Source organism: Poromitra crassiceps, assembly GCF_964638095.1.
Source record: "Poromitra crassiceps genome assembly, contig: HAP1_SCAFFOLD_1725, whole genome shotgun sequence".
Taxonomy (NCBI): Eukaryota; Metazoa; Chordata; class Actinopteri; order Beryciformes; family Melamphaidae; genus Poromitra; species Poromitra crassiceps.
In genome coordinates, this window is record NW_028150689.1 from 3181 (window position 1) to 15000 (window position 11820).

The 11820-nt window shown below is 46.9% G+C and overlaps 1 protein-coding gene across 1 annotated transcript in view; it reads left to right on the forward strand.

Annotated features, from left to right (window-relative positions):
* Positions 1–260: 260 nt before the first annotated feature.
* Positions 261–11820, forward strand: part of LOC310772016 (FRAS1-related extracellular matrix protein 1-like) — a gene marked incomplete at both ends in the record, with an annotated part of 19324 nt that continues 7764 nt past the window's right edge. The window contains 9 exons of the mRNA XM_083664493.1: positions 261–605; positions 1070–1212; positions 2341–2537; positions 2858–2948; positions 3095–3262; positions 3544–3752; positions 5804–5897; positions 6566–6818; positions 7403–7597. Coding sequence (XP_083520619.1) covers positions 261–605; positions 1070–1212; positions 2341–2537; positions 2858–2948; positions 3095–3262; positions 3544–3752; positions 5804–5897; positions 6566–6818; positions 7403–7597 — 1695 coding nt within the window. The remainder of the gene's footprint in view (positions 606–1069; positions 1213–2340; positions 2538–2857; positions 2949–3094; positions 3263–3543; positions 3753–5803; positions 5898–6565; positions 6819–7402; positions 7598–11820) is intronic.

Here is an 11820-nt window from a genome sequence, read left to right on the forward strand (position 1 = left end):
GTAAACATCTAAAACAAAAAATATTATCAGATGGGGAACCCTGGGACAAAATCTTACCATATGTGGGTCTGTGGTCTAATTTGTGTCAGTTTATGGGCCTTGACATGAAAAAGCGAACAAAAAAAGAGAACCACTGACGTAGAAATTATTTTATGGATCCTTGATAAGTCATGGAAAAGTTTGGAAATTGTATCCATGAAAATGTGTTGGAACCCTGTTAACCTGCCTCTGAAGCTTCTGTCCATCTCTGCCCCCTGCAGGAGGAAAAGCCTTCATGTTCCGTGTGCGCGACCTGCGGGCGGGGGTGGTGGTGTACCATCACTCTGACAGCGACAGCACCAGCGACCACATCGTGTTCCGCATCAGCGACGGGCGCCACAGCGTCCGCCACAAGTTCCCCATCCACATCCTGCCCAAGGACGACTCGCCACCCGTGCTCGTGCACAATGTGGCGCTGGAGGTGCGAGAGGGCGGGGCCGTGCAGCTGGAGGAGTCTGTGCTACTGGCCTCAGACCTCGACTCCAGCGATGACCTCATCCTCTACCGGGTGGTCTACGCCCCCCGCGCTGGACAGCTGGTCAGGAAGAGCTCCGCCCACCAGACAGGTGAGTAGATACTCACGAATGGTGGCATTGGATTCGAAGTGAAAAAATACATGCAGTCCCTTATAGGCATCGTGATCCGACCTTCCGTTTCCCAGAAAATGTCAACTTTTCTCTGATTGGATAACAATTGGCCGCGACCTCCCACTATCCAATCAGAGTATCGAATTAATTATCCCTATCCCTAGTAACAAGAATAAATGAACCGACAAGGACTGGCTGGGGCACAAGACTCTGATAGGCTACACAGGGAGGAGTGATTACAAACAAGACACCTTGGGGCAGACAGAGAATATGGCCATGGCACACGTAGAACTAGATGAACAAGACAAGAAATTCCAAACACAAAGAAATACAAAACCTAGGACACTAGGACAAAGTCCAGACCCATGACAGCTGCAGGCAGCTAAGAGCAGCTAACTGGCTCCCTGTCTGGATCATTTGTCTCTCCCTCTTTCGGCCTGCAGGCGAAGCCGTGGACAGTTTCCTGCAGAGAGATCTGTTCCACGGTCAGATCTTCTACCAGCACTCTGGAGACGAGCTGTTTGAAGACTCCTTTGACTTCACGCTGTCCGACAGCCACCAGCCGCCCAACCTCTCCCACAGCCACGTGAGTATAGCGGGCACCCTGATCTCACAGAAACACCTTCAATGACCACGACCATTTAACAATGCATTCCATGGTGAGTGGCAAGTAAAGGGTTAAAATGACGAATGAACAGTGACATAAACATGGGGGAGTGTGACGATGATGACCAAGGGCGTTGTGGTCAGGGTGGTGGATGGGCGTGTATACGTTTGCCTTCGATGCCGACCACCCAGCGTTTTCAAAGTACATTTCAGTTGTCAGCCATATTCAAAAGTGTTTTTCTTATTTAAGCCTGACCAAACCAGTTCTCTAACCTTAACCAAGTTGTTTTAGTTGCCTAACCACAACCATAACACAAGCTTTCTTTGGAACGTAATTACATTTGTAATGTAATGGAATATTTTCAAATTTGTGGTGGAGAAACGTAATTCAGGTTGTGGTGGAGCCAATTTTTTTTTCCATAATACGTGGCCACCACACGTAAATCGCTGATTTTGAGGTTGTGTTATTTTCACGTAGCCTATTTTTGTGAGAGTAGGAGAAGTATTAAAACTGCTAAATGCTGTTTGGCCTTCAGGCATCGAGCTGACATTGAAATATGGCATTACCATGAATGGGCATATTCAGTTATTCTGCTATGTACACAGTGTGTATTAAGCAGCTTTATACATACTGGTAATTATGTCCCGATTAACAATTTATGCTGCATTTTCAAAATTTGAAGCCTATCCCAGTCTCCAGCCTGTTAACGTTGTTTACCCACCGCTCCTGCACACCACAGCACAGGCTAGACGAGGCACGAATATAACCTATGATGTTCGTTAACGCGATATCTCAGCAACGCCTTCACAGAATTAATTCAAATTTTGCTCAAACCTCCACTTGGACTCAACGATGAACTAATTCGATTTTGGTGGTCAAAGTTCAAGGTCACTGTGACCTCACGACTGCCATTTTCAGGCTCGTTAACGCGATATCTCAGGAACGCATTGTGATTAGAAGTGCCATAAGGCTGAATGTCTGGACATACATGGATGCAGACTGCTCACTTGGTTGGTGGCAACATACAATCACGATGCAGTATTTCTAGTTGAGAATGTAATAATTTGTACTGTATGTTTGACCCCCCCCCCCCCCTTCCTACCCCAGACTGTGGTGATCCATGTGTTCCCGGTGAAGGACCAGCTGCCATTGGAAGTGGCGGGCAGTGTGCGCTCCCTGACCGTGAAGGAGACGGAGGTGATCCAGCTGACCCAGGCTCACCTGCACTTCACTGACAGAGAGCACCCACACACTGACCTGGCCTACACCATCACCCAGCCCTGCTTCAGCCCAGCACACCCAGGGTAAGTCTACACATCACCCAGCCTACAGTCACCCCTGTTTTTCTGTTGCTCTACGCTATGGAGCTTGCCTGATCCGATCGCAATCGGATCTCAATGTGGACACTGGAGACACTTATTAATACCAGTTGTATATGCAATCAGGTTAATGTGGTCAAGCACTATCCCATTGCAATCTGACCCCCCCCCCAATGTGGTCTGTGGCATTGGTATTGATCTAGAAGCCTCTCAACCCCCAGGTATTCTGGTCTGTTTGTGTGAAAAATAAAAACCTTATTTATTGCCCCTGTCAGAAATAACATGTAAACTGTTTGTGTTTGCAGGTTAATGGATGCAGGCCGTCTGTTCTACACAGACAGCACCAACGGCATGAAGAAAGACCCCATGGTGCCGGTGCTGAAGTCCTTCACACAGGTTCAACATTAATAACATGAATACCTACATTAATAACATGAATACCTACATTAATAACATGAATACCTACATTAATAACATGAATACCTACATTAATACAACACAGCAGTAGTACTGTAAATGCATGTTCTCCTCTCGTCTGGCAGCATGCAGTGAACCATATGAAGGTGGCTTTCATGCCTCCGGTGGAGGACATCGGGCCAGAGCCGCTGTTTGTCCAGTTTGTCTTCTCTGTCAGCGACCAGCAGGGCGGCGCCCTCACCGGCCTGCTCTTCAACATCACCATCATCCCCGTGGACAACCAGACGCCAGAGGTCAATTGTCAACTGACAATTTTTGCCAGTTCCCGCAATTTTACAGCAAAGATCCATAAAACTTTGCAAATTGCATTGAAATAAAAAAAGATAGATAGATAGATAGATAGATAGATAGATAGATAGATAGATAGATAGATAGATAGATATATACAGTACTAGATAGATAGATAGATAGATAGAGAGATACAGAGATGATCGATAGATTCATCCAGTGTAAATTTGAGATCCAGATTTTGATCCTTTTTGTTGGATTTTTCTGTGCGCTTCTCTGTTCTCAGGTCTTCACCAACCTGCTGCGGGTGGAGGAGGGTGGAGGGGCATTTGTCATGGAGGAGCACCTCCTGGTGCGGGACGGGGACAGCCAGGAGGGGGCGCTGCGAGTGGAGGTGCAGCGCGGGGCCAGCCACGGCCGGCTGGAGCTGCAGGGCCGGAGGCTGCGGGAGGGAGACGCATTCACTCTGCACGACCTGAGAGCGCTCAGGCTCAGGTGTGTGGCTATCACTCTGTACGACCTGAGAGCCCTCAGGCTCAGGTGTGTGGCTATCATGGATGTATAAGAGAAACTGGATAGGGTATCGAAACTGACTGCCCATTGATTCTAACGTAAGATGCTCACCACCGCATGAAGCATTTTGAAGGGGTTTCTCTTCCTGGTGTTACTTCCGTGATGTGCAGCCCAAGGTCATGTGGCATGTCTGCTTTGCGTTCACGAGTGAGCCCAGGCCCAGAGCTATAGTGGCCAGAGCCAGAGAGGAAGCCTCGGAAAATGCCTCTTGGTGGATTCTGGAGAAAAATAGGCTCATAATGTAAAACTTGATAATCAAAAGAGTCGTTTTTTACTTTGAGCGGCACCCAGAAAAATGTCCCCAAAGTTTTGACAGCTGCTTCTTTCCCCATGGAAGTGGGTGGGGCAACACAGTTTGGAACAGGGCAACTTAGTCTTCACCGAGTTGACTTGCACTAATAAAAACTGGTTGCAGGTACATCCATGTAGCGTGTGACAGTTGTGTCTGTGTTGCAGGTACATCCATGTAGCGTGTGACAGTTGTGTCTGTGTTGCAGGTACATCCATGTAGCGTGTGACAGTTGTGTCTGTGTTGCAGGTACATCCATGTAGCATGTGACAGTTGTGTCTGTGATGCAGGTACATCCATGTAGCATGTGACAGTTGTGTCTGTGATGCAGGTACATCCATGTAGCGTGTGACAGTTGTGTCTGTGATGCAGGTACATCCATGTAGCGTGTGACAGTTGTGTCTGTGTTGCAGGTACATCCATGTAGCGTGTGACAGTTGTGTCTGTGATGCAGGTACATCCATGTAGCGTGTGACAGTTGTGTCTGTGATGCAGGTACATCCATGTAGCGTGTGACAGTTGTGTCTGTGTTGCAGGTACATCCATGTAGCGTGTGACAGTTGTGTCTGTGTTGCAGGTACATCCATGTAGCGTGTGACAGTTGTGTCTGTGATGCAGGTACATCCATGTAGCGTGTGACAGTTGTGTCTGTGTTGCAGGTACATCCATGTAGCATGTGACAGTTGTGTCTGTGTTGCAGGTACATCCATGTAGCGTGTGACAGTTGTGTCTGTGTTGCAGGTACATCCATGTAGCGTGTGACAGTTGTGTCTGTGATGCAGGTACATCCATGTAGCGTGTGACAGTTGTGTCTGTGTTGCAGGTACATCCATGTAGCATGTGACAGTTGTGTCTGTGATGCAGGTACATCCATGTAGCGTGTGACAGTTGTGTCTGTGTTGCAGGTACATCCATGTAGCGTGTGACAGTTGTGTCTGTGTTGCAGGTACATCCATGTAGCGTGTGACAGTTGTGTCTGTGATGCAGGTACATCCATGTAGCATGTGACAGTTGTGTCTGTGTTGCAGGTACATCCATGTAGCGTGTGACAGTTGTGTCTGTGTTGCAGGTACATCCATGTAGCGTGTGACAGTTGTGTCTGTGATGCAGGTACATCCATGTAGCATGTGACAGTTGTGTCTGTGTTGCAGGTACATCCATGTAGCGTGTGACAGTTGTGTCTGTGATGCAGGTACATCCATGTAGCATGTGACAGTTGTGTCTGTGTTGCAGGTACATCCATGTAGCGTGTGACAGTTGTGTCTGTGTTGCAGGTACATCCATGTAGCGTGTGACAGTTGTGTCTGTGTTGCAGGTACATCCATGTAGCATGTGACAGTTGTGTCTGTGTTGCAGGTACATCCATGTAGCGTGTGACAGTTGTGTCTGTGTTGCAGGTACATCCATGTAGCATGTGACAGTTGTGTCTGTGTTGCAGGTACATCCATGTAGCATGTGACAGTTGTGTCTGTGTTGCAGGTACATCCATGTAGCATGTGACAGTTGTGTCTGTGTTGCAGGTACATCCATGTAGGATGTGACAGTTGTGTCTGTGTTGCAGGTACATCCATGTAGCGTGTGACAGTTGTGTCTGTGTTGCAGGTACATCCATGTAGCGTGTGACAGTTGTGTCTGTGTTGCAGGTACATCCATGTAGGATGTGACAGTTGTGTCTGTGTTGCAGGTACATCCATGACGACTCTGAGACCACGGAGGACGCTGTGGGCCTGACGGTGACAGACGGACACAACTCTGCTGACGTGGTCCTCCTCATACAGGTGACTACTCCTCAAAACGGAGGACTACTGCTGTGACGGCATCTGTATTGCTGTGCTGTTTGCACTGTTTAGGAATTGTTGTAGAAAATTGAAGTTCCATTGGCATTTCCTAATCAATAAGCTATCATTATAATTGCATACGCATAATTAATGGTATGACTTATTAGTGACATCTCACACATACAGATTCACCCCAGTGGCATTGAGTCTTTCTCCCTTTTGCTGAAACCTTGGACAGTGCATCAGGTTCCATAACAATTGATAACAGTCTCCCAGTCAGACTGCAGCAGCGCACATACATTCCTCTCCCCCCTCCTCTCTGCCTTTCCTCTTTCCCCCGAGTATAAAGCGTATGTCAAATTGTGACATCGCCACTGAATACATTGGAACTCTGTATGACATACCAAAATGTGTACGTTGAGAATTCAGTCCTTTGGCAATGCAGTTTGCCAAAGTAATGTATGGCTTTAAATGTACTTTTATAAGACACATCCTGGACTCTTGGTTTCAATTCATTTGGTTTATATAAGCTGTTATAATTATTATATAGCGGATGAGGAGTGGTGAAATTCCATTCTACAACAGGAATCCAAAAAGCCCCCAAAACACAACAACACTTAACTTAACACTTCAACTAAAGCAAGGTTTTCCCCCGGAATGTCCTTCAGGTCCTGCCGATGAACGACGAGCCCCCACAGCTAGAGGGCGGTCTGCGGGGGGAGCTGAGCTGCAAGGAGGGGGGGCGGGTCCAGGTGACGGTGGACTTCCTGTCAGCCACCGACCGGGACAGCGAGGACTCCAGACTGACCTACATGCTGGCCAGGACGCCCTCCAGAGGAGAGCTGCAGAGAGCAGGGCTGCCCGCCGACAGGTTCTCCCAACAGGACCTGCTGCAGGGACACATCTACTACGTCCACAGCGGTCAGCCTTTAGAGCCCGTTCTCACTTCTCCTTCTTCTTCTTTGTCACGCACACCTTGTGCGTCGGATGTTGATGCTCATGGCACCCTTGTGCGTCACCCTGGGCACCTGCGCTAGCTAGGCACATCAACTTGATTCTTGGAAAGCAGGCAGCTTCATCCAGCGCATGAAACATGTAACTTTATGGATTCAAAGGCTGTAGAAAAAAGGCTAGTTTGAAGCCTTAGCTGTGCTTAGCGGCGAAGAGATTAGGCCTGTTTCACACGTACGCACATACAAAGGCTGACTTTTGATGGGAAAGGACGCAATTACCAATTTTGTGGGGTGTAACGGAAAAAGTAATATAACGAGTAGTGTAACGAATTACTGTTGGCATGGAGTAATAAGTAAAGTAATAATATTACAGGTATTACTTTTTAAAGTAACGCGGCCAACACTGATGATGACACACCTGTTGCTATGCAGATGTTCATTCAAGGATTTGAAAGGACGCTTGTGTGTGTGTGTGTGTGTGTGTGTATGTGTGTGTGTGTGTGTGCGTGCGTGGGTGTGTGTGTGTGTGTGTGCGCGTGTATGTGTGTGCAGGAGGGGAGATCGGACCCGAGCCGGTATGGGACACAGTCACGCTCATCATTTCTGACGGGGAGGCTGGGGGGACGGACAGCTGTTGCCACGGAGACGCCCCGCCCCCTCCCGTCCCTCTCCACGGCACACTTCCTGTTTACGACCTCAACGTCACCGTACTTCCTGTCAACAACAAAGTCCCCGTCATCACCACGGGTAAGCCACGCCCAACTCATATCGTGTTGTCACGTGTGATCAGCTGGTAGCACGCCATATGTCATGAGACCATAGTCAACAACTTGTGTTACGGTTATGGATCGGGAAAACGACTTGGTTAAGGTTAGAGAAATGGTTTACTAACTTACTTAGGTCCGTTTTCTTCTGGGGTGAAGAGTCGTTCTTTTAATGAGATGGCCCTATCTGTCCCTGTCACTGGCCACAGCAGCCACCGCCCCCCATGATGTCAGGCCCATCGTCTTTAGATCCCTCTCCACAGTTCGTTTAGGGCGTCCTTTGCTTCTTTTTCCATCTGGTGTCCAACATAGAGCGATACGCTCGTTACTGTCAATGACCTAAAAAAAAAAAATACGGACAGAGCTATCCCATTGGTTTTGGCTCCCATTTTTAGGTAAAGGGGTGCCCGTCGCCATCTTGGTTTTTCGTCAGCAGAGTGGGAGGGAGTGTGTTCAGAGAGTGGAGCGTGGTGGAGCCTGGGGAGGTGCATGGGATGAGCGTAGCCTATGGGGGTGAGCTTCCGTCATTGAGCTGACACCCACCCTCAAAGCTAGCAAGCTAACTTGACTGAGGCAAGCTAGGCGTCTAACGGCTACCAAGCTAGCTGGGGCTAACATGCTAACATATTGATGATTTATCAAGAATCTCATTGTGTAAATATTGTGTGAAAGCACCAATAGTCAGAGAAGGAAAGCCTGTCTTTGCATTTTATTTTGATCCGTCTTGTTTCAATACAAGTGCTTGTGACATCTCACATGATGTGGCTTTGACTTACAACTGAACATTTAGCCCACTTTGCAGAAAATGCAGAGATATTGTTTGGTTTTCTTGGTTCCAGGCTTAAAACTCTTTATGCAAGGATCAAATGTCTATGGAGAAAATAAATGGGGAATTCTCTGGTGGACAAGAACTGTGGAAAAAATGGGCAGGCTCTATAGTGTATCTTCTCTGATACAATCCAGTGGGACAGGGGCAGAGATGGAGGCATCATCTCCATGGTGGTGGGTGGAGGAAGGGGGGGGTTGTCATGCTGATGGTTGCCAGCATCTCACGGTGTTTACCGCTGACAATCCTCTTACTGCAGCCGAGCAGAGTGACCTCAACCACCACCACCTATCAGCCCAACACACACTGCAGGGGGGGAGGGGTGGGGGGTGCATGTGCACAGACACACACAAACACCAGAACACACACACACACACACACACACACACACACACACACACACACACACAACACACACACACACACACACACACACACACACACACACACACACACACACACACACACACACACACACACACACACACACACACACACAAACACCAGAACACACACACACACACACACACACACACTGGGGAGGGTGACAGCTAGTCCTCGCTGGAGTCGGAGCCAAGAAGAGGGATTGGAGAGGCTCTGTGGTTATCAATGGAGACCATGCAGTGACCACTGGGACACACACACACACACACACACACACACACACACACACTGGGAGGACTGGGAATGTGTGTGTGTGTGTGTGTGTGTGTGTGTGTGTGTGTGTGTGTGTGTGTGTGTGTGTGTGTGTGTGTGTGTGTGTGTGTGTGTGTGTGTGTGTGTGTGTTAGAGAGAGAGGCATCATACAACCCAGTTGCCAGGAGAAAAAATGTTGGCAGTTTGAACGTGACGTTCAACGCTGTGAGCCAATTATGTTGCATAACAACATTGCAAATTAACCAACATTTTCCGGTGTAAATTTGAAAATGTCGCCTTGTTTCCAGTACATTTGAAAACATTGTGCAAATATAAACTACTTGGTTAAGGTTAGGTGATGGTTTAGGTTTGGGTTAAATAGTCAAGTCAAGTCAAGTTTATTTGTATAGCACATTTCATACACAGATGCAGTTCAAAGTGCTTCACATAAAATGGATGACATAAGAAAATAAAAAAATAGGATAAAATAGACATTTCATAACAGCTTTGTCTTTATACTGTAGTTTGGACGCCAAGCATACCCTCTACTGGTACCTTGCGTCTTCTGTTGCCCGTACATGCCACAGCATTGGGTTTGCATAAAATCAGATAGAGGCAATTCAAAGTGCTTCACATAAGATGGTCGACACAAGAAAATAAGAGAATAAAAGAAGAGGATAAAATAGACATTTAAAAGCATCACAACAGAGTAGTTGCAAAAATAGTTAAAAACTTACAGAGGAATAAAACACATTTTCAGCAGTTAAAAGCGACGGTAAACATAAAAGTCTTTAGTTTATTTTTTAAAGTAAGTAAAGTTGGGGCAGATCTGAGGTCTTCAGGCAGATTGTTCCAGTTAGCAGAAGCATAGTGGGTGAATGCGGCTTTCCCATGATTTGATTTGATCCTAGGGACAGTTAGTAAGCCGGACCCTGCTGACCTGAGAGGTCTAGACGGTTCATAGCGTGGGAGCAATTCAGCGATGTATTTTGGGCCTAGGCCGTTAAGTGATTTGTAGACTAGTAACATTATTTTAAAATCTATTCTATGACACACTGGCAACTAGTGTAAGGACTTAAGAACTGGAGTAATATGATCAGCTTTCTTAGTCTTTGTTAGAACTTTAGCGGCAGCATTCTGAATGTCTAAGTTCTTTTTTGGAGAGAGCAGAGAAAAGGCTATTACAGTAGTCTAACCCAGAGGTTCTCAAATGTTTTTCAGCCAAGGACCCCTTATAAGATAGAAAATATACCGGGCATCCCCTCATGCTTATTTGTGATTTTGGGCTAAGCTTAATTGTTTCCATGGTAACATGCTTGACTTTTAAATTGATATGTTTGTTAGATTAGAATGTAATCCATGAACCATTTTAGATTTAAAGCATACAATATTTCCGTTGAACTACGAAGCTTTTGCAGAAAAAAAAAGTTTAGATTTTTTTTCTTCCTGAAAACTTTTCACGGACCCCTTGGCAAAGTGCCACGGACCCTTGGGGGTCCCCGGACCCCCATTTGAGAACCACTGGTCTAACCTACTGTAGATGAAGGCGTGAATTCATTTTTCTAGATCCTGTCTGGACATGTAGCCCCTAATTCTTGCTATATTTTTAAGATGATAGAAAGCTGATTTTCTGATTGACTTAATGTGGGAGTTGAAATTGAGATCGGAATCAATAATAACGCCAAGATTTTTGACTTGATCCTTTGGCTTCAGGGATAGAGACTCAAGGCGTGCAGTGATTTTAAGCCTTTGTTCTTTGGGACCGACGACAATCACCTGTGTTTTGTCTTTGTTTAGCTGGAGGAAATTCTGTCGCATCTAGTCATTTATTTGGTCAATGCACTGACAGAGTGAGTCTAAGGGAGCATATTCACCTGAGGAAAGACTTATATAGAGTTGGGTATCGTCTGCATAGTTATGGTAAGGTATTTTGTTTTTGTGCATAATTACTCCTAGAGGGAGCATATAAAGGTTGAATAAATAACAAAAACCTTAAATGTGACTCAGGGTTTAGAGACTTTGAACACGCTGGGACTTGAACACAGCTCTGTGGTGTTTACGCCCTCCAGTCACCCCGACCACAACACCCTGACTGGTCACCACAACACCCTGACTGGTCACCACAACACCCTGACTGGTCACCACGACACCCTGACTGGTCACCACGACACCCTGACTGGTCACCACGACACCCTGACTGGTCACCACGACACCCTGACTGGTCACCACGACACCCTGACTGGTCACCACAACACCCTGACTGGTCACCACGACACCCTGACTGGTGACCACAACACCCTGACTGGTCACCACGACACCCTGACTGGTCACCACGACACCCTGACTGGTCACCACGACACCCTGACTGGTCACCACGACACCCTGACTGGTCACCACGACACCCTGACTGGTCACCACGACACCCTGACTGGTCACCATGCTATTTCAATAGAAAGACTCTATAGCATTGATATTCATTCATTCTAGAAACATATGCAACCTATTTTGCTTCAGAAATGTTGACAGTCAACGTATCCGTGGTGGTGAAGTGTGTGAGGAACACACACACACACACACACACACACACACACACACACACACACAACACACATAGGGACAGAGAGAGAGGGAGAGAGAGAATCTGATCTCATTAGCGCCTGGCATTGTGTGTACTTTGTGGCATTTGGGTATATACTGTAGTGTAATTTGTGTGTGTGTGTGTGGTGTGTGTGTGTGTGTGTGTG